This window comes from Barbus barbus (genome assembly GCF_936440315.1).
Source record: "Barbus barbus genome assembly, chromosome: 43".
Lineage (NCBI taxonomy): Eukaryota > Metazoa > Chordata > Actinopteri > Cypriniformes > Cyprinidae > Barbus > Barbus barbus.
Window position 1 is genome coordinate 20,962,011 of NC_136721.1, and position 23,861 is coordinate 20,985,871.

Genomic DNA, 23,861 nt, shown 5'->3' on the forward strand with positions numbered 1-23,861 from the left:
ATGAAATAAGCTAAAACTAATTTTAAAAATACTAGACATGAAAAACTAAGAAAAAGGACAAAAACAGACAACAAAACTAAAACTTTCACTAAAATTAAAGTAAAAACAGAAAATATAAAAATAAAATCTAATTTGAAATATTAACAAAAACTAGAAAAGGAAATCAGTGACACAGCACACAGGTATCGAATGACACCAAGACGACTAAATAATGACCGAACCATTATTTACTCATAAACTATTCCTATTTAGAATGTGTGGGTAAACTTTGCTCATTTTATTTTCCTCGAAAAGAGGCTGGAACATCCATAAAATGACTGTCAACAGTCGATAAGAGGTGAGGATGATAGAAAAACCCCATTTGTATTTCTGTCACGTCCCAACTGTCCTTTATAACCCCAGTCTCAGAGAGAGAGAGAGAGAGAGAGAGAGAGAGAGAGAGAGAGAGAGAGAGAGAGGAGGAGGAGGACAGGAAGTCTGGCAGCAGCAAAGTGAAATCTTCAGTTGCCAAAAAAGTGTTTCCTCTCTCTCACTTAACAATATTACTCTTACTTTGTCATTCATCATCTAATGCTACCGATCTCTTGCCATCCAGTGGGACCACGGGGGAGAGATACTGAGATATGACACTCACGTTTTTGTGATTGACACATTTCATAAGCACCAGCTCCCTGTATGCTCTCTTGGCGTGAGTCTGGTTCTGAAAAGGTCTGCTGAGTTTCTTAATGGCCACATTTCTGTCCAGGACGGCGTCATATCCAGCACTGCCAGAGAGAAATAAAGAAAGAAATATAAATTTGTGGGGAAACAATGAGATAATGAGGAAAATGAAAATCATTCACCATTGGCCAAAACGCAATTTTAGGGACACAAACTGTTTTTTCCCCCCATTTGTAGCTCATTACAATTTTTATTATCAAAAATTATGAAAGCCATTGAAAAAGTAAATCCTGCTTCAGTATGCAAATAAATGCATGTACTTGTGCTTTCTTGCATGTACTGTAAAAAAGACAAATGTGTGTCAGTCACAACAGGGATAGAGAGAAATCGAGTAATGTCGTTGACTTCAAGAAAACAATCGCTGATCAATTGGTGGAAAGAAGCAGAGCATGACTCTGTAATAGTAATATGAATAAAGGGTTAAACATGGAGTCTCCTTCTCTTTCACTCTGCTTTCCCTCACCACCCAGGAAAACCGTGCTCATTAACTATGCAAGAGCCGCAGCTCTCCACGGAAAAATACAGGATTAGAGAGGCCAAGGCACTGTGTGTGTGTGTGTCTTCAATCCCAAAGCACTGCAGAAAATAAGGCAGCCAATGGCTCATTGTGATATAACACATTAGTGTTCTCTAATAAGTGAAGGCTCATATAAATTGTATTTAAAGAGTTAAGCCCAGAAAAATATTCAATTCAATTTCACAAATAAAATTGTTTCTTCAATCAACAAGTATACCTGGAGGCCAAAAGGAGGCAATAAATGAATTTTTCATATTAAATTAACCACATCAAAGCATTAATGAATCACAGTGGGTGGTGCCTGTCTCAGTTGTTTCCTGTCTTTTACTTTGAGGATTATGGGAAATTAAAACCAGACAGGCATAAAGTTCCGGCCACCTGGGTTTTGTGTAGTAGCATGACAGGAATGTGTCAAAATATTTTTTTTGTGTGAAGTATATGTAACAGAACTGTTTGTTTAGTTTCCTTTTTGTCCTTATTTGGTTCTTCCTGTTTTAGTTTCTGACCTAGTTTTGTTAATTAGTTATATTCATCACCTGTGTTTGATTCAATTACCTTGTTTCCTCGTTTGTTCCAGCCCCTTTATAAGTCCTCAGTTTTGCCTTTGTGTTTGTCTGATCTTAAGTTAACTAATGTCTTATGTGTGTTGATGCCATTGATTAAAGAATATTCCTTTTTGTTTACTCCTTCGTATTGCGCCTCTATTGCTACAACCACCGACGCATAACAGAAGATCAGACCGCTTACCGAAGACGAGATCTGCTCAGGAAGCTGGAGCTTGTGCCCGTTGTTTGCGGGGGTTCACGCCGCCGTTCGCGGCTCGCCCCTGCCCGTGCTGCGTGGGATGTCGGGCTGCCTGTAGCGGCTTACCCTGGCCACCCGTTTTGGGGAAAACGGGTCGCCATTCGCCGCACACCCTTACCCACCGCCCCAATGAAATTCGCTCCGCCTGAGACGGCGAGGAATGTTCCGCCCGCGGCGAGGAGGATTCCGCCGCAAGGGGCGATGAACGTTGCGCCGTCGGCAGCGAAGAGGATCCCGCCGTACACGGCGATGAATGTTCCGCCCACGGCGAGGAGGATTCCGCCACGAGGGGCGATGAACGTTGCGCCGTCCGCGGAGAAAAGGGATTCCGCCGCCAATAACGGTTCCCCCGAACCACCGAGGGGGGAAAAACAGGTGCCGGTGGGGATTTTAATTGAGTTTGAGGGCATGTCATTCCCTCCAGTGCCTGCTCCTCGTCAGTACCATCCAGTGCCTGCTCCTCACCAGCGCCATCCAGTGCCTGCTCCTCGCCAGTGCCATCCAGTACCTGCTCCTCGCAAGCGCCCTCCAGTGCCAGCTCCTCGCCAGTGCCTTCCTGTGCCTGCTCCTCGTCTGAGCAAACCAATTCCGGCACCTCGCAAGTGCCCACCTGAGTTCCCGCTGGTCCCGTCCAGCCCCGCGCATCCCGTGCGCCCTCTAATGTCCGCGCTGCAAGAGCGCCCTCTAATGCTAATGTCCGCGCTACAAGAGCGCCCCTTAGAATCCGCGCTGCCAGAGCGCCCCCAAGTGCCTGCGCTGCCAGAGCGGCCCCAAGTGTCCGCGCTGCAAGAGCGCCCTCCTGCATCTCCGCTGGTCCCGTCCAGCTCTCCTTCGTCTCCGCTGGTACTATCCAGCTTCGTGCCTCCCGAGCGCCCCCAATTGTCCGCGCTGCAAGAGCGCCCTCCTGCGTCTCCGCTGGTCCCGTCCAGCTCTCCTTCGTCTCCGCTGGTTCTATCCAGCTTCGCGCCTCCCGTGCGCCCTCAAGTGTCCGCGCTGCAAGAGCGCCCTCAAGGGTCCGCGCTGCAAGAGCGCCCTCAAGTGTCTGCGCTGCAAGAGCGCCCTCCTGCGTCTCCGCTGGTCCCGTCCAGCTCTCCTTCGTCTCCGCTGGTTCTATCCAGCTTCGCGCTTCCCGTGCGCCCTCAAGTGTCTGCGCTGCAAGAGCGCCCTCAAGTGTCTGCGCTGCAAGAGCGCCCTCAAGTGCCCGCTCCTCCAGAGCGCCCTCAAGTGCCCGCTCCTCCAGAGCGCCCTCAAGTGCCCGCTCCTCCAGAGCGCCCTCAAGTGCCCGCTCCTCCAGAGCGCCCTCAAGTGCCCGCTCCTCCAGAGCGCCCTCAAGTGCCCGCTCCTCCAGAGCGCCCTCAAGTGCCCGCTCCTCCAGAGCGCCCTCAAGTGCCCGCTCCTCCAGAGCGCCCTCAAGTGCCCGCTCCTCCAGAGCGCCCTCAAGTGCCCGCTCCTCCAGAGCGCCCTCAAGAGTCCGCTCCTCCAGAGCGCCCCCAAGAGTCCGCTCCTCCAGAGCGCCCTCAAGCGCCCGCTCCTCCAGAGCGCCCTCAAGCGCCCGCTCCTCCAGAGCGCCCTCAAGCGCCCGCTCCTTCAGAGCGCCCCCAAGAGTCCGCTCCTCCAGAGCGCCCGCAAGAACCCTCTCCTCCAAGGTGGGCCCCAGAGGGGAACTTTCCCAAAGAAATTTTGGGGGGGGGCCATATAGCCGCAGTTTGTGTGGCCAGGCCAAAGGCCAAGGCCACAAAGGACCCAGATCCATCATGGCCGCCCGAGGACCCCGATCCGCCAAGGCCGCCCGAGGACCCCGATCCGCCAAGGCCGCCCGAGGACCCCGATCCTCCATGGTCGTCCGAGGATCCCGATCCGCCAAGGCCGCCCGAGGACCCCGATCCGCCAAGGCCGCCCGTGGACCCCGACCCGCCAAGGCCGCCCGAGGATCCAGATCCGCCATGGTCGCCCGAGGACCCTGATCCGCCATGGTCGTCCGAGGACCCAGACCCATCATGGCCTTCCAAGGCCCCAGATCCACCATGGTCTCCCGAGGACCCAGACCCATCATGGCCTTCCAAGGCCCCAGATCCGCCATGGTCTCCCGAATCTCCAGTCCTGCCATGGCCTCCTAAGGCTCCGGATCCACCATGGATTCCCAAGTCTCCAGTTCCGCCATGGCCTCCCGAATTTCCAGTCCTGACATGGTCTCCAAAGGCTCCTGATCCGTCCTGGAGGCTTCACTGTCCTAGCCTGGTTCTGCTCCAGCCTCCAGGACGCCCGCCCCCCCTCCCCGATGTTACTGTTACGGTGCGGGACGCACCTTCCGGGAGGGGGGCGATATCTGTAACAGAACTGTTTGTTTAGTTTCCTTTTTGTCCTTATTTGGTTCTTCCTGTTTTAGTTTCTGACCTAGTTTTGTTAATTAGTTATATTCATCACCTGTGTTTGATTCAATTACCTTGTTTCCTCGTTTGTTCCAGCCCCTTTATAAGTCCTCAGTTTTGCCTTTGTGTTTGTCTGATCTTAAGTTAACTAATGTCTTATGTGTGTTGATGCCATTGATTAAAGAATATTCCTTTTTGTTTACTCCTTCGTATTGCGCCTCTATTGCTACAACCACCGACGCATAACAGTATAAGTGTGTTTGAGTGACTATTTAATGTAAATGATTAAAACTTTCAGCAAAAAATATGTAATCATGTGTTTGTGTGTGTGTGTGTGATTTTATTACATATCATTATTACTGTTATATAATATTACAATTATTTTAATATGATACATTTTCACATTACTACATACATAATAAATAATACATTAATATTGTAAAATAAATTAATATATTAATATAATAATAATATTATAGCTATATATATTAGGGCTGGGAGCGATATGAGAAAAAATGAATATCTCTGTATTTTTTGGCTGATTTGCGGTGTACGGTATATATCTCGTATTTATACACTTGTTTTTGGATTAATCAAATAAACAAATAAAGGGAATGTAACCATATTATGTTCAAAAGGGGTTAAAATCGCATTTCATTCTAACATTGCAAACTAAAAAACTAAATAAAAAAAGCGTTTTTATAGCAGAAGTTAAATTTACTAAACTAAAAATGAAAATAATAATTTTAAAAAATCACAGACTAATTGAGTAAAAACGATTACCCCATTATACAAATACACTTACTTGTAGGTTTAAAATTCTACATATGTCACATTTATTGTTTATTAACTACAAATATTTCAGCAAAATGTATATTTTAGTCAGAATTATTGCGCTCCTATTACATTGCACGTATGTTTGGCAGTAAGAAAACCTGGTTAATGAAGCAGTAGAGCTGTTGGTTAAAAGCACTATATTTTTACGACTGGACCAGGTTCAAGAAGTGCTACTAGAGGCCATTGAGTTCTGAAAGCTGCTGAGGTTTACGACTGAATGCTTCAACCCACAAGGCTGCACTGAAAAAGTCTGCTCTTTAACCATGTTGACATGCGCTGGTAAAGGTTGAAGTCCCATTGTTAAAAAAAAACATGTCTCACACAGGTCCAGGAAATGAAATGATTGAAAAATGAATTCCTCCCATGGAGCCACAGACAGCAACTAAAAACTGATAAGTTGAAAGTGTGCCATGTTCTACAGTCAAAACTGACCTTCACTCGTTTAGTCCCCAATAAAAACCTATTAAAAAGCCTTCTGGGTGAATAAAACGTGAGTGCTTGGGCACTTGTCTGTTTTCAATGCAACCTTCAGAAGTCAAAGCTGTATATGTTTACCTCTATATAACAGTCTGAAATCAAGATTTCCAAGGTCCATATGGATCTTTGATACACCTATGGATTATTTGAGCAGACAGTCAGAGCTGTAGAGCTGGTTGTACAGCAGATGGTCAAAGCAGAAGGGGGTGAGGTACACCAAAACAGGCTTTCTAGGAGGGGTGAGGGAAAACCCTACGGTACAAACACACCCTTACACACGCAGACGAGCCACACATAGTGGAAGAAAACCTACAGGATAAGCTAAATCAAAGTGCCATCAAGAAATTGTCAAATGCTATGAATATGGTAAATATTGACAATAAACCACAATGTAAAAGTTTTTTTTTTTCGCAGTCTTTAAAATTGTACCTTTCACCAATGTGACTTGCTATTTCTTATAATTAATTTTGAAATTTACTAGCAATTTCTGAGTGTAAATTGTTTTTACACCAAGTGCATTGAATTATACAATTATTTCAGTCCACTAGAAAGTAAACCATGTGATTTTAAGCTGGCGAGATATTCTCTGAGCTGTAGCAGGAAAGTTTCTAAAGCACGTTTTTGGAACTGAGAACTGATGTGTCCATGGTAACGGCAGTTTGAGAGATTTTTTGGCTAATGGTGGCCATAGATACCCATTTGTGTCAAAGATGATGTCACGGCTGTCTCTCTAGGTGGTTAATGCATTGCAGCATTGCTCTTCAATAGCCCTGCCTACAGGCAGCTGTCACAAACCAGACACCATTTAACTACTTGAACACCACAGTTTGTATGAATAGACCTGACATATAACCACAGACACCATATCACACTAGTAAAAATGGAATTGCTTGTCTAAAAATATTCTGTGATCATTTTCTCTTTCATGTATATCTAAAAGTATTATTCTTTCTCCTAAGAAATACAAAAAAACTGAGTGTCAAAACTTATTTTCCATCTAACGAAAATGATAATTTGTAATTCATAATGATAAACTCCACAAATTGTCACAAAAGCCACTTAAGTCCGTATGACTTGTCTTCCAAAGCCACACGATGCATTTAAATGAGAAACAGATTGAAATTTAAAGGGAAAGTTCACCCGAAAACACAAACACGAATATTGTGGAACACAAAATATATTTTGAGGAATGTTGGTAACCAAACCAAAGTTTTGGTTTCCATTGACTTCCATTGTATTTTCAAACAAAACGCAACATTCTTCATTATATCTTCTTGTTTGTTCCACAGAAGAAGGAAGCTCATAAAAGATTGGAAAAATATAATGGTAAGTACATTTTCAGCAAATTTTTATTTTTGGGTGGACTATATAGGAGTAGTTCACCCAAAAAGTAAAATTTGCTTGAAAATTAACAAATTGGGAGTAACTTAACTATATTGCACTTGCTCACCAATGGATCCACTACAGTGAATGGGTGCCGTCAGAGTAATAGGTTTGTTTCTTACAAACCCACAGTTTTTCACATAAATCGTTAACTGATGGACTGGAATCGTGCAAATTACTGTGATTATTGTGATGTTTTTATAAGCGGTTTGGACTCTCATTCTGACGGCACCCATTCACTGCAGGGGATTCATTGGTGGGCAGGTGATGTAATGCTAAATTTCTCCAAATCTGTTCCAATGAAGAAACAAACTCATCTACATTTTGGATGGCCTAAGGGTGAGTGAATTTTCAGCAAATGTTAATTTTGGATGAACTACTCCTTTAAATATTTATTTGCTGAGGATCAGTAAGTGCTGACAGAATTTTATTCCGTTACAAAAAACGATTAAAACAATCTCATCTTTTTTAATTGAATACATTAAAAATCATGTTCAAGAATTATACTCAAAGCACAATACATCTCACACCCCAAACCCAGCTCTATGCAGAGAAGAAGTGGAAAAGATGACAAAGTCGCTGTCGCTGACAGCCGTAGTTGAGTTTGGTGACAGCCTGGTGAAATTAATCACAGCCTAGTGTAATTAACTTGACATTAAGTTCATCACAGTGTTCAGCCCCTCTGCCAGCTGCACAACAGTTTGGCCCAGAACCGTCCTATCAACTTGTTTATGTTCTCATTATTTTTCTCTCATAAATGGCAAGAGTCTTTGTGGCCTGTCATACACAAGACATGTAAATAAAGGCGCTTTTTTGCTATGAGAGGTTATATAACCAGGGGTGGTGATGGCGCAGTGGATAAGACACATGCCTTTGGTGTGAGAGACACGGGTTCGAATCCACTGTGAGACACCAATGTGTCCCTGAGCAAGACACTTAACCCCCTAATTGCTCCAGAGGCGTGCGACCTCTGACATACATAGCAATTGTAAGTCGCTTTGGATAAAAGCGTCAGCTAAATGAATAAATGTAAATATATAATTGTCAAGCTATTTTCAGAAATTAGTACTAGAGTAGTGCTCATTCCATATTAGAACTAATATAGTAGTATGCATTTTTAAATGCATTTTTAAATATCATTTATTTCAGTGGTGCAAAGCTGAATTTTCAGAAAATTATAAACGTATTTACTGTCACTTTTGATCAATTTAATGCATCCTTGCTGACTAAAGCATGCAATACACAACAATGTTCAAAACTGTGGTATTTTACACTGTCACAACCCCATTGCATGTTTTTCAGAGCATTGTGTCGAGTTATATAATGTAAAAAAAAATATTTTTTGTGTCCAATAAACTAATGAGCCAAGGAAATGTTATAAACCATGACTGAAAGTGGTCAAACTGAGCACATTTCGTTGGGAGATATTATTAATAATAGGACAAATGACTTGACCTACTGCATCTATACAGTGCACAATATACTTACTACATGAATAGAGTGAGTAGTGCGAGGAAAAAAGCTACCTTCAGAGAAACACAAAAACACGGCAAAAACTTCTTTCTTCCACTATTTAGGCCCAGAAATCCCCAAAGAGTCTGACAGCATCCTTTTGCTTCTTGAGAAATTGCCTTTGTACTGCATAATGGGTTATTTAATACAGAAATAATGCTTGTAATGTTTTTGGCCATTCTGTTTGTTTGTATTTGTATGTTTACTTTCTTGGCACATATATTTGTACCCAACATCCAATATAGGAGAGAATTCTGCAAGGTAAGAATCTAATTTTCCAGCATACGCAGTCAGGAGATTGGTGTGCGAGTGTGTGGTATGATAAATTATTAGCGGCCAAATCTTGAGCAGCGGCACGATGCCAGAATCTCATAGCTCTGACTGTTACTCGGAGGAAAGCAGCACTGCGTCATCTAAATATTCAGCATGTAGCTTTCCAACATGGACTGTGAATGATATGATGGATCCATTTAATAACTCCAAAGACCCAGCTATTGCAAAAATATGCTGTGAAAAGGTTTAAGTCATGAAAAGGTTGTAATAACCTAACCTACATATTTAATAATATGACAATGTTTTGTTTATTTAATGTGATAAATATATATATAGTGCATTACCGTTTTTTGAAAAAAAAAAGTTTTAGAATGATTTCTAAAGGATCATGTGACACTGGGGCAATGACTGCTTAAAAAAATTCAGCTTTGCCATCACAGATATAAATTAAATTTTTAAATATTTTCAAATAGAAAACTGTTATTTAAAATTGTAATAATATTTCACAATATTACAGTTTTTACTGTATTTTTGATCAAATAAATGCAGCCTTGGTGATGTTAAAAGACTATTCGCGCCTATTATTGTTTTCTTTTTTCTCGCTCCGTTTTCATTTCTCTCTCTTAATAATCTTAATTATGAGAGAATAATCTTAATTCTCTTAATACTCTTTTAATCTTTTCATTTTACATTATTGACACACTATTTTCCTTTTTTGATATTGTGCAGTTGCTTTGACACAATTTACTTAGTTATAAGCGCTATATAAATAAAGGTGATTTGACTTGACTTGACTTGACCTGGGATGGTAAATTGCCAGATTGTTGCATAGATTTGCTAGTCAAATGAAACTTTGCAAAATAATAAATAAAATAAAATAAAATAAAATAAAATAAAATAAAATAAAATAAAATAAAATTAAATAAAATTAAATAAAATAAAATAAAATAAAATAAAATAAAATAAAATAAAATAAAATAAAATAAAATAAAATAAAATAAAATAAAATTAAATTAAATTAAATTAAATTAAATTAAATTAAATTAAAAATAAAACCTCAAATGTTGCTGTTTGATTGTTTGGCGTAAAAACTGTTTTCTCCCACAGAAGGCTAGTAAATTTCACAAATTATTACAAATCGTGAGCAAGTAATGCACTGAATTAAACACATAAATTGAAAGACTGAAATAGTATTTTTATGTAAAACATACTCATATAATTTTTATAATTTCAAAACAACACTTTTATATCAGTGCAGTTTTGGTAATCAAAATACATAAACTGCAAAACATAAATTGTGCAGTTTAGTTAGATTTTTTTTAGATTTCTAGCATCTAAGCTTTTAAAGTGTTTATAACATTTTTGAAAATATTGCAGCAATATAACATAAGCACACCAGTTGTATCAGGCTCTGTGGAAAACATGTGACATTGCAATCCTTTTAAACTGTCCTTCTTCTGCCTCTCTCTCTCTCTCTCTCTCTCTCTCCGGAGAATGATGTGGCGTTTGTTAGGCTAATACAGCTGCCATGCTACATCATGTGACTGCTGCTGAGGAGAGGAAGCTAAATTAAATCAGGGTTGTCTGTCCAGCAGGCAGGATTACTGCAGCCAGAAAACCAGCCAGAACACATTAACAATGTCATTAACAGTCCAGTCCTGCCTCCCTGCCTTCTCCGCACAACCGTACCGCTGCCACTGAAACTGAGATGCAAGGAAAGAGGACTCGGGGAGGGGGAAAAGACAGGGACATAGGAAAAGGGAGGGCCACTTTGATCCAGATTTCCCATAATCCCATAGGCGAAAAGTCTGTGACTCAAAATTCATTATAAAAATCACAGGGTTTGGTTTTTGGGGAGCGCAACTCGGATCCAAATTAGCTGCTGTCTACTGGGAACTGCAATTCAACCTGCCAAGAAACTCCCAAATATCGCTCTTAAAATTCAAAGCCTCAATCAGGAAGATGTTTGAGAAGCATTATGCCATCCATATGGACGTTCACAATAGAAACACAAAGCGATGCATGATGGGTACTCACCACACTATTCCCTGAGCCCCAGAACCGATGGGCTTTAGATTTTGGTACCGTTTGAGAACCGTGAAGGTGGAATCTCCTACTTCCACACTGTAGAACTGGTTGTCCACTTTGCTTTTGCTCATGTTGTAATGCTGGGCAATGTAAGAAACATCAACTTGTTTGCCAAACCCCTGGATGTAGAGAAAAAGATGGATGTATGAGCTGAAAACATCACAGAACTTGGGTTTAGACAGTTGATATAAGCACTTGTAAGGCTATTATTTAAAAAAAGCATATTCATAAAAACCTGTTTGAGATTCAAACAATTCACCTCAATAGTTACGTATATAATAAACAGTGTGAAGAGATATAGATACTACTTTGTATCTTCTTTTCATCAGCTCAGTATATGAAACCCCATGCAACACTATAAAACTATACAGATGAGTTTGCTTAAATGGTTTTTAGATAAATAAATGATTGCAACGTGATATTGCAGCTTTATATTTAGGTCAATCCACACACTAGGCAAATAAATTAATATAATTAAATGAAATGAGGTGTCACAAATAAGTGAAGACAAATATTGCATCTATTACTATAAGCAATTTGAGAATTAGTATAACCAAAGTCTCTTTAAGACAAGTCCTGTCACTCGGCGACCATCTTTGTGCAGCTCCTATCTATTTGAATGGGGAAACATCAAATTCTCCAAAACTGTTCACTAAGCTTATGATTAAATTTCATATTTGAAATCTCCAATGAAATCGGAGAACAACTGTGTCATAAATGTTGTTTCTTTTGCTCAAATAGCGTTATAAAAAGCTTATTTCTCAGGCTAGATCAGTTATGAGCGCTTATCTGTGCTTGGCTGAAGATCTCAGATATAAGACTATATTAAGTTAAACGATCAAGGTTATGCGAGCTCTCTACATTCTGGAGCTCATGCCAGCGTTGGCACAAGGGCCAGCTGTGTAATTGATTGTACTAACTGTCACATAGTGAATCTATTCGTGGCCATATTAAGAGAGGAAGTTGTCCGCATAATTTCACAAGCTAAGTGGTAATTAGTGAGAGAGAGTAAATTGCATATATGCATGTGTGTACTGAACGTGCCTCATAAAGTCTTTCTTCATCATGGGAGTCACTTCTCAATGCAGTGGCCCCTTATTAAACTGACTGGGCTAATTTGAAGCTAATGAGTATTTATAGACTACGGGTCAAAAGTTTGGAATAATTCAGATTTATGTCTCTCATGCTCACCAAAGCTGCATGTACTTAAAAATACAGAAAAAAACATTATTTTTGCAAAATATTATTACATTTTATAATAACTGTTTTCTATTTTAATAGAAATTTAAAAATGTAATTTATTCCTGTGATGTAAAGCTGAATTTTTAGCATCATTTCTCCAGTCTTCAGTGTCACATGATCCTTCAGAAATCATTCTAATATGCTGACTTCCTTCTCAATTATTATCAATTGGTACTCAATTACTAATACTAGCTCTCATTATCATCGATTTCAAGTTTTTTTCTGTCTAATAGTTTTGTAGAAATCATGATACATTTTAACAAGTCTTGCATTTTTAATTAATTAAACATTTTTAATTAATTTTTTTAAACATTATAAATGCCTTTATTGTCACTTTTGATCATGCATTCTTGCTGAATGTTTTTTTTTTTATCTTACTTACCCTAAACAATGGTAGCATATGACATTTTCCCCAAAAATATTAAGCAGCAAAAACTGTTTTCAACATTGACAATAATAAGAAATGTTTCTTGAACACCACATCAGCACATTAGAATGATTTCTGATGGATCATGCAACACTGGAATAATTAATTCCTTTAAAAAAAAGTTAAAAGCTGATTATTTTACCCAATATTAATGTTGTTGTTGTTAGCTTAGGAACATGCTAGCACCAAAATCTACTGGAATCAATTCAGAGTCAAGTCTCTTGTTTCCCAACAGAGCTGATACACTTTTTAGGGATATGAAACACACTAGGTTCAGGAATCAGTTGTCATTTAGTCATTTATCTGAAGTGACCACCAGTACACTTACTACAGTGACAGTCCCTGTGGAGTACACAGAGGTTAAGTGTTAAGGACACAGTGTTGATTCATGGATCGATCATTCTGGGATATGAACCTACAACCTTTTGTTAACAGGGTGAATTTTTTATCTGCTAGTCAACTCCACCTACTGCCCTCTTGACCTGTGAACTGTACGTCTCACCAAAGGACTTTCTGACAGGTGATGAGAATAATTTAAAGCCCAAAAGAAAGAATGAAGGACAAAAAACCCCAAGGGACATATTATGTGAATTAATAATGTTTTGCTGAGCTACTGTGATTTCTTCAGGGAAGAGATGCTTTACTTCATATTTAGATTAATCAGAAGTAAGTTTCATTATGTAAAACCATGCATCATTATTATATTCTGATATAGCCTACAGTATGAATGTCTATGGAAGCTTGTTGGGCCATTGGATAAAACAAAAAAAAATAAAGGGGTAACTGCAACCTTTTTTTCCCACCGTCCAGAGAAGAAAAGTCAGAATTGTGAGATATAAACTCACAATTACACGGAAAATCACAATTACCCTTTTTTGCAATTGTGAGGAAAAAAACGGAATATTCAAACTTTAGTTTTTTTCTTAGAATTGAGTTCATAATTGTGAGAAAAAAGTCACAATTATCTTTTGCAAACCTTGTTACAATACAAATGTTACAATATAAATCAGGTCATAAGTGAGAGCCCAGAATTTAAGGAAGATGTACATAAACTTAAAGAGATAGTTCACTCAAAATCACCATTTACTCACCCTTATGTCATTCCAACCCAGTTTTTTGTCTATTCAATGAAACTTAATGGAGCACAAAACAACAAAATAAATAAATAGAAATTAGACATCTCCTAAATATCTTCTTTTGTGTTCCACAGAAAAAAGAAAGTCATGGAGCGACATGAAGGTTTGGCATTTTTGGCATCATTTTAAAGCCAATATGGAATGGCATTTATAAACCATTTTATTTCCATAATGTGATATATTTCAGAGTGAAACAATATCATGATAGCTTTGCATGAGAAAAATACTGAAATTTAAGTCTGTATTATTGTATGCCATTATACAATAAAAAACAAAAGTCACTTTCCAAAGAAAAAACGATGCAGAATATATTTTTTTCTTTAAGTGCTTTTAATTTAAATGATGCATCTGGATGACCGCATTGATTTTAGAAAATACTTGCATGCATATTTAAAGTGATCTGTATCAATGCATTTTGGGAAACCCAAGTCTGAATGGCTTGGAATGCTGCAAGGAATTGATCCTGTAAGCTGTACATCTTCCTTAAGGGCCCAGACATGCTGTCACCAGTATTTGTTTTAGACAATGACACATCCATAAGAATGACGGACAGAATGGAAGTGAATGTATACTCTACCTTTTAATTTACCTGTATGGAACACACACCTGACAAAAGGCAATCTTCACATCCAGGACTGGAGCACTGCAGTTATATAAGAAACGTCTGTTCATAAATACCTGAAACACAGGAATTAAGAGTCATGATTAAACACTGAGTGAATAAATATTGCAAGAATTTGATATTGAGGTAGTAAGATATTTGCTTTTTGTTCCGTAAAGCTCATTTCATCTCAAAATGACTTGGTTTCTCAAGATGCGTTTTTGGCAGATAATGATATGTGCTAAAAGAGAGAAAGCTGAGATAATAAACAACATGTTTTTTTTTCTCTTCTCACATCTACCATCTTCATTCTGTCTCAAAGCCCCTGCCCTGAGGATTTAACGGCTCTCGGCACACTGAGGATCTATGCATTAGAACAGGCTTTCCAAGAATAGTCAGTGTCATCCAGGAGTCAAAGACAGTATGCTAATTCACGTTGATTATTTCTTCCGCTTCCTCTGTTCTGTTTCCTGTTATTTTTTTTCCCCAAGGGACGAGGAGGAGCTTTTGGTTAGCACTGTGCACCCTGCCTTTTAAAGATACTGAAGCCATGTGGATAGGCGTTAAATATTCATTAGTGTTTTCCAGGCTTCATATCAGCCAGCTGTTACAAAGGGATCAAATATGGATGCACAGTAATATGTGGGCCATTTTAACGGTATGAGATTTTTAAATTTATTTTTAGGTTATTATTACTGATTTTACTTGGAGTCAATGTGAAGAAAAAATATTTAGATACATTTATGAAACAATATCAATTTAGAAGTAGTAATATTTCGATATTACCAATAATAAATGAAAATCTGTCTTAAAAAAAGCGTAAAAATAAACATTTAAAAATCTTACAAACCCCAATGTGTATTACATGTTTTTTTTATGTTATCGTGTTTTTATTCTGTTTTATTGTGTTAGTTAGCTGTTTTTTTAGTTATCTTTTAACCAACTCATCTTTTAACCCAACTGCAGTTTGATTGAGATTAATTGGAATGCACAATGAAAAAACATGATTTCTGAGAATTGTTAAAAACAGAGTTATCGGTTTTTGCAAATTAACTCTTCATATATATATATATATATATATACTGTAGTATAATATCTAAAGCATCATCCATGGTTGTGCCTTTGACGCAGATTTGATAATGGTTGGATGTGTGAGTGAAAACAGCACTTGCTATGATGTTTTTGCTGGTTTTGAGTGGCAGCTTACAGCTGTGTGTGTAAATGGCATGAGGACTGCCTACAGCTCACGTGTGTTTGTCAAATGACTGACATTAACAGCACAGCTTTCATTTCCTTTTCATAGCGAATGCTGAAACCCACAAACCTACGCTGCTGCTTCTGCAGTCTGCTCGGAGACAAAGAGCATTATGGGATACAGAGCAGCTAGTCAATATGATGAAAAGAATGATCCAAAGAGACGAGCGAGAGAGGGATGATGCTTAAAGTTCCATCTTAAATAGCTCCTGCTTCAGTAATTTGCAGGTTCCACTCCTTAATTACTATTTTCTCTATTTGCAGTCTGAAGTCAGTTCTAATGTTCTAATAACAGTGTAAACTTCTGATCAATACAGAGGCTTCTTATAAAAACAAGCAACCAGCATTAGAGGAGTGATTATTTTACTGCTTTACTACACATCCTCCATGCAGCCGATTTCTCAAGGGAACATCTTTCACAGATACAGCTTTGTCATCAATTTCAAAATTACAGTTTTACACATTTAATCAAAGCAATGTGCTTTTTTATATTTCACTACCTCCGTAGATTGAAAATATTTAATATTTTAAAACTGCTCCGGGTGTGTGTTCACGGTGTGTGTGTGTTCACTGCTGTGTGTGTGCACGTTGGATGGGTTAAATGCAGAGCACGAATTCCGAGTATGGGTCACCATACTTGGCTGAATGTCACTTCACTTACTCACTCATATAAATGCAGTACTCATGAATAATGAATCTTGCGATGTCATTTGTTTTGTATCGCTTCCTTCAAACCGGAGCGACTGATTCAAACATTCCGCCAGTCTGTTACTGTGGCGGCAAACCAATACTTGTATGGAAAACAAATGAACTCTCAAAACTGATTTAGGAACAAACAGAACTCGGCTCAGGAGACACACAGCCGTCGGTGAGAACATCCTTGAACAGATTTCAACTGACGGCACACAGATTTTTATCACACACAGTATGCTAATGAAATACAAAGTCTTGAAATACTGAGGAGTTGCTGTAAGCGATTTTCTGTATCACAAGCGGCACCAAACAGAACTGAAAAAATAACACTCTCAAATGCTCCCCCTATCTGCCATTGTTCATCAAAACAGATAATATACTTAACGTGATTGACACAACGTGAGGTCATATTTATCTTTTAACGTGCAAAAATTTCAGACGAGAATTTTGGACTGTGTGCAAGGACCTTTAAAGTCACATTTTACCAATTTGACTTCTGTAAAAATGAACAGCAGGTCATGCTTGAAACACCACAGGCTGGAGGTACCTACTGGTCAAAATGATTTAAATGCAACGAAAACATTGGCATTGGCACCTTTTACAAACCAATTGCAAATGTTTTTATGAAAGTATAATCTATTAACTGTAATATTTACATAATTAAAATACCAAATAAATATGAAGGTTTTGTAAAAATTTGTTTTGTGTGTTCATAGGCAGGGCTTGGCAAACTAGGTCAATTAGAAGCAATCAGGTATTATTTAATTTTTTGTATTATACATGTGCAAGTATTTAGATTAATTTAATTAAAATTCAATACATTATAGCCTAAAATTGGTCCGATATCAGTTAAAAAAACCCCCATCATGCTTGTTAATCAGTTCACCAGATCAATGCAATAGAGCAGCGAACAAACCAAATTTTGAAAATTAGAATTTTCGAAAGTGAGGTTTGATACAGCATGACGTAACAAAGCACCAAGTTAAACCACTGATTCAAAACAAAACAAACCACTGATTCGAACCCAAAAAAAAAAAAAACACTGATTTGAACAAAAACAAATCACTGATTCAAACCAAAACACTGATTCAAACCAAAACAAACCACGGATTCGAACCAAAAAAAAAAACACTGATTTGAACAAAAACAAATCATTGATTCAAAACAAACCACTCATTCAAACCAAAACACTGATTCAAACCAAAACACTGATTCAAACCAAAACAAACCACTGATTCAAACCAAAAAAAAAAACACTGATTTTAACAAAAACAAATCACTGATTCAAAACAAACCACTGATTCAAACCAAAACACTGATTCAAACCAAAACACTGATTCAAACCAAAACAAACCACTGATTCGAACCAAAAAAAAAAACACTGATTTGAACAAAAACAAATCACTGATTCAAAACAAACCACTGATTCAAACCAAAACACTGATTCAAACCAAAACACTGATTCAAACCAAAACAAACCACTGATTCAAACCAAAAAAACTGATTTGAACAAAAACAAATCACTGATTCAAAACAAACCACTGATTCAAACCAAAACACTGATTCAAACCAAAACACTGATTCAAAACAAAACACTGATTCAAACCAAAACACTGATTCAAAACAAAACACTGATTCAAACCAAAACAACCACTGATTCAAACCAAAAAAACTGATTCGAACCAAAACAAACCCGTGGTTCAAAAAAAAAAAAAACTGATTCGAACCAAAACAAACCACTGATTCAAAACAAAAGATTCAGAAATGTTGTTTTGAAAGCGCCCATCACATTTGTGAGAAAAATAGCATATTCAGAGAGAAAAATAGGATGTGTTTCATTTCAAAAAGTGGATGTTACATTCCAGCATTATGGAGGAAAAAGAAATAGACACAAGACCAGAGAGAGAAAAAGCCAGTCTTTGCTGCTCAACACCTTTGACTGAAAGGTTGTGTTTACAGCAGCACTAGCTATGAAAGCTGCTAATATAAAATCACACCATATCAACACTCTCACCAAAGAATCAAAAACAGATGGATGTGTTTGTGATTTTTAATGATCAATATATTAATAATCTTTTACATTTTCTGAGGGAAACATGTGGCGCTAACACACGTTAAACATGCTAACATGAGTTTTTAGCATGTTCTTGTGCAGTTGCTAGGGTACTGCAAAGGCGTTGATTACTAGCTCATGTCAAAAGAGCTCTCACATATTCTTCTCCCTAGATATGACTCAGGTCTGACCTTTTTTCAGTAATAACTGTGATGTTAACCTTTGCAAATGCAGCTAATGAATGGATGGTGTTTTATAGGAGAAAATGGACTTTTACAAAAATATAAGAAAATCAAATACATCCAAATCCCATTAGTCTCCACACTCAACAACACTGGTGTGGCATTTAGTGTACATCAAATCAACACTAGTTTTAAAGTGTCCAACATGTAGTACTTCATATGATCTTCTTATTGATTGCTTAGATCAACTGGCATTAACATCCACACTCTCTAGCCTGCTATTCAATAAATATTTGACAGCACGTAAATAGTTGAGCTGCACAGAAATATTATCTATAAAGGGGAGAATGCGGCAAGGTCGGGGCAGTTGGCCTGATGAATGAGGCCGAGAACTGATGAGGAACCTTGATAAGAGAGTGATGAATTACTGAGTGCAAACAGACAGCAGGACGCAAGCAGAGAGCAGGAACTCTGCCTTCCCAAGGGGCCCAAAAGGGCACTGCATGGTAATAAAACTCATGCCTGAAGATTAGAAACAGCTAGACAGATGCACAAAAAATATTCCTGTTATGGATCAAGTATAGCCTCTGGATAATACATAATGGGTGAGTTTAATAATGCTGGATTGCAATAAATTTGGATTGTAAAGCCCTCTTGTGTATCGACAGATGTATTGAGCTGGACAGGGTGCACAAGATATTTAATAAAGTCCATCTTCAAAACTGTCAAAAGAGTGACGTGAAGGTGGGTATGGAGCTGGATGGTATGCAGGGTCATTACAGGTAGCTAAAAAACCATTAAAAACTAATCTGATTACTCGAAACAAAATAATGAAATAATAAATGTAATAAATAATAATAATAATAACTGTGTGTGTGTGTAAATATATCACCAAAACAGAAATAAAAATGAATACAAACTGTCAAGATTAAAAAAAGAAAATCATACTAACAATTTAAGTAAAATTACATTTACAACACAAACTATAACTATAACACTATAAAAAGCTCAAAAGTCAGTACAATTTTTTAAAAGAAATTATTACTTTTATTCAGCAAGGATGCATCAATCACATGCCAGTATTTTCATGATGTTACAAAAGAACAATCAATGTTATTTTTCAACTTTATATTTATTAAAGAATGATTCTTTCCACAAAAATATTAAGCATAATTATATAATAAATTATTATTAATAATAAAATATTTATTGTGCAGCAAATCAGCACATTAGAATGATTTCTGAAGAATCATGTGACACTGAAGCCTGGAGTAATGATGCTGAAAAATCATCTTTGCATCACAACAATAAATTACATTTTAAAATATATTAAAATAAACAAACATCTTAAATCATAATAATACTTCAAAATATTACTGTATTTTTGATTACATAAATGCAGCCTTGCTGAACATTAAACAACATTTATTTAAAAAACATTTACTGACCCCAAATTTTGGATTGCTATTGTACACCTATTTATATATTTATTTCAATGAAAATTCAACCTCAAAATGATTGATTAAATTATTTACAAATATCTTAAATAACCTTTTTTTCTTAACATTTAACATAAATTAATAATTAATGAATAAATTCTTTATTTTTAGTTGATTGTCACAAACCAAAAGGTAAAATGATCCTTAACAAAAGAAAAGTCTGCTATCATTATACAAACAGCTTCCCATTACAGCACTTAAAATTAAAAACATGACTCAAATCATGACTCTAATATAAACGGTACAGCAAAGTCTCCATCAGCTGACACATTTCTATCGTTGAATGGTATAGGCCTACACATCATACCTTCAGCATTAGTGGGTGTACGTGTGTGTGCTGCTATTATGACAAAATCTGACCTTTACATAGGTGGTGCGCACCAGAGGCTAATTTTGTAAAGTGTTTGGACAGCGTGTGAAACATTCAGTGCACGGCAGCCATACTGAGATGAGCAGACAGGTGATTTCAGAGCTACAGTGAATCATCACCCCTGAGACCCGACAGATGGAAAGTGTACATCACCCTCCATCTCTCTTTCCTCCTCTTTGTCTCCCTCTTCAACTCAGTTTCATGAACGGAGAACATTGATTAATTAGTCCATTGTGTCTGGAGCTTTAACACTGATGATCTGTCAGAGGTCTGTGCTCCATTCAAAGCCAGATATGGGATATATCTACTTGATATCTATGAAAATCCATTCAAATATTTCATTGCACGAATCTTATTTCATTCAAACACGTAGCTTTTCACTTCGTAAGACGTTAATTGATAGACTGCAGATGTGTGGACTACTTGTGAATGACTGTGATGTTTTTATCAGCTGTTTGGATTCTCATTTTGACGGCACCCATTCAATGCAGCAAATTCATTGGTGAGCGACTTATGTAATGCTAAACTTCTCCATATCTGTTTTGATTAAGAAACAAACTCATCTACACTTCAGATACTCTGAGGGGGAGTGAATTCAGCAAATTTTCATTTTTAGGAGAAGTATTCTGTTAATAAATACTGTAATAGTATATAAATAATACTGAGAAACACCAAGGCAATCAAGCCTCAAGTACTGAATGAGAGTGCTGTGAAACCATGAGAACCAGAAATATGCTATAATTATCATCAAGCATGCCAACAGATTAGTTACAGCCATCCTCAAATCACTAGTGTTCCCCAGTATATTAATGAAGAGACGTAGATTCTGCTAAGATATGCACATAACCTTCATAAATATGCAAAGAGAGGTGAGAGAGAAAGATGTAAAATAATGCATGAAATTGAAGCTGGATATGATAATTACAAGGGCAAAAAAAACAGACACTCAACCTCTAGCCTTTAATGCCAGATATATGCCGTCTGGCTTGTGTCTGGGACTTTAATATTATTCAATCATTCTATCTGTCAATCATCAGAGGTTTGGTAGGTATATGTTGCATGGCAAAATCTAAATTCAGGCTTTAATTCCTGTGAAATGAAGAGATTGGCAGAAAAGAGGAAATATTGCTTTTTCAGTGAGGGGTAGAGGGATCAAACACAGCAGCAGATGGAGGAGAAGAGATTTTATTTTTTATTTGGCAGCGAGAAAGGATATTTATGGACAACCTTTAATTACAGAGATTCCTGTTTTAATAATATTTATTTAAGGGTTTCAGTTTTTTAGTTCACTTCAAATGAAAATTACTGATACAAAATTTTCAAAAAAAAGGACTGAAGATAACATGTAACCATATTTTTCTTTAAATTAATAGTCCCACATCCATTTCCATATGAAACTAGATTTTACATTTACTAAACAAAATGCAAGTTTCCCGTGCAAAATTTGTTTTCATGCCTTATTAAAACTCGATCATTTGGTTTTCACATTTCATATAGTAATTCGATTTTTATATATTTTAGTTTTCATTTGTCATTTATATTTTTGTATGTTTTTAATTATATATTTCTCTTCATTTTATATTTATTTCAGATTTCAGTCATTTTAGTCATTTAATTTAATCTTTTACAACAATTTTTATTCTTTTTCAGTTTTTCATGTAATTGTTTATATAATATATTATTTTTGGCTTTATTTCAGCTTTATTTCAATTTACAAAAATGATTCTTAATAAGTTTTAATCTTTAGTTAACTATAAAAACACTGCATATAATTAAATAATTTCCTGGCATTATTGCAAATTAAAAATGTAACATTTAATGAAAATGTAACACTTAAATAAATCATATACATTTATATTGTGACGAGTAGGCTGCCTTCCCCCCTTTCTATCATTACCACCCCGTCCCGTATTCGCCGCCCTTCACCAGGCTCCCGACGGGAGTGGGTGAGCGAGAGAGGAGGGGCGCTGGATAGCCACAGCTGGCGACGTGTGATGAGGCGCACCTGATGTGAATGGAGCCTCATCACCGCCGCTGTTTAAATGCCGAGCGCGCCTCTCCTCGGGAGACCGGTCTCTTCCCCGTGCATGCATGCTGGTGTCCTCGTGGGTCCAGGAAGGGTGCGTCGAGGAGGAGGACTGCCGCACCCGTGAGACGGCTGACGGGTCAGGATGCCGGGCCGTCGAATCCCCCAGAAGCGCCGGGAACCCAGGAGTTGGAGAAGCCGCGCAAGAGACGCCGCTGCCACTCGCTCCCGGCCCCGAGAGGGGAGCGCGTGCGGCCACCGGACTCCGCCCCTTCCCTGGACCCTTCCCTTCTGAACACTACCCTCCTGCACAAGCCCCGCAGCACAAGGAGGACACCAGATTCCCCGTTTATTTGGACACTTTTCCCCCTTTGGACACTTTATTTTACATTTTATTGTTTAATAAAAACCTCTCCGAGGCTTGACGCCACACCCACTGTGTCTGTCTCCTCCCGCCACAATATTTACAAAAAATCTATATTTGTGTAAAATGTAATTAATATATATGTATACAGGGCCGGCGCATGCATGTAGGCGAACTAGGGTGGCAAAAAGACAGATATTTTAGTTTATCTTTTGGGCATTCGTTTGGAAAAATTGCACTCATATCAAGTTATCACCCCTTAGTTATTCTAAATCGAAATGAACTTTGCTTCATAGTAATGTAGCTCCCGCGCCGCCCCCCACCTGAGCGGCGTCAATAGGCTTCTCTCAGAGCCTATCATGTAACATGAATGTCGTACAGTCTCTTGCTTGAGACTAAAAAAAAACCAGTTGAAAGCGTACCGAGCCGCGGAAGAGATAGTACTGTTTCTCAAGCACTTTCCGTGAGCGCGATTCGACACGGAGAGAAACACGGACAAATGCATTTCACGCATTCTTTCAGAGGATAAAGAGTAAGGGATCATTCGCGCAATCACATGGTTGACCCACTTAAGTGATTACCAGCTTGCATCAGTTGCTTTTATAGTGTGCACTTAAACTCTAAAATCACTGCAACATTTTTTAGTGTTTCGATTTTTCGTTTTTGTGTAACCCAGCTCCTATAGGTCATTCGCAACAACCCCGGTGTGAGTGCGAGCAGATATATTCTTCGGGTGAGAGCAGTTCTCAGTGCCGATGACTTATTTCTTTGGTCAAATATAGGTTTGTTTAATTTAATCTATAAAACAGTAAACCATTTTATGCAAAGCAAACCAAGTCACCTAAACGAGCCGCATCGGTCTCTTTGCGTTTTATTTTTACTTCTAAAATGCTTGTTAAACGAGTTTAAATGTAAGAAATGTTGTATAGCCTACATGTTTAAACAGTAAAATATGTTGTATTAAGAACTGTAGGCCTATTGATGAAAATAAAGGCATTTAGGCAAGAAAGAAAGAAAGAATAAAAAAAAGAAAT

General features: G+C 38.1%; 1 protein-coding gene across 6 annotated transcripts in view; it reads right to left on the bottom strand.

Annotated features, from left to right (window-relative positions):
- The window catches only part of LOC306862232 (mitogen-activated protein kinase 10), a 65,748-nt gene that overhangs the window by 27,421 nt on the left and 14,466 nt on the right, over positions 1-23,861 (bottom strand). For 4 of the 6 annotated variants that reach the window (XM_079404975.1, XM_079404977.1, XM_079404980.1 and 1 more), the window contains 3 exons: positions 14,392-14,463; positions 10,930-11,099; positions 635-764 (listed from right to left, as the gene is read on the bottom strand). In XM_079404975.1, coding sequence (XP_079261101.1) covers positions 635-764; positions 10,930-11,099; positions 14,392-14,463 — 372 coding nt within the window. Of the gene's footprint in view, positions 1-634; positions 765-10,929; positions 11,100-14,362; positions 14,464-23,861 lie in introns of those variants that run through there. The other 2 variants (XM_079404978.1, XM_079404976.1) reach the window with 2 other exon arrangements.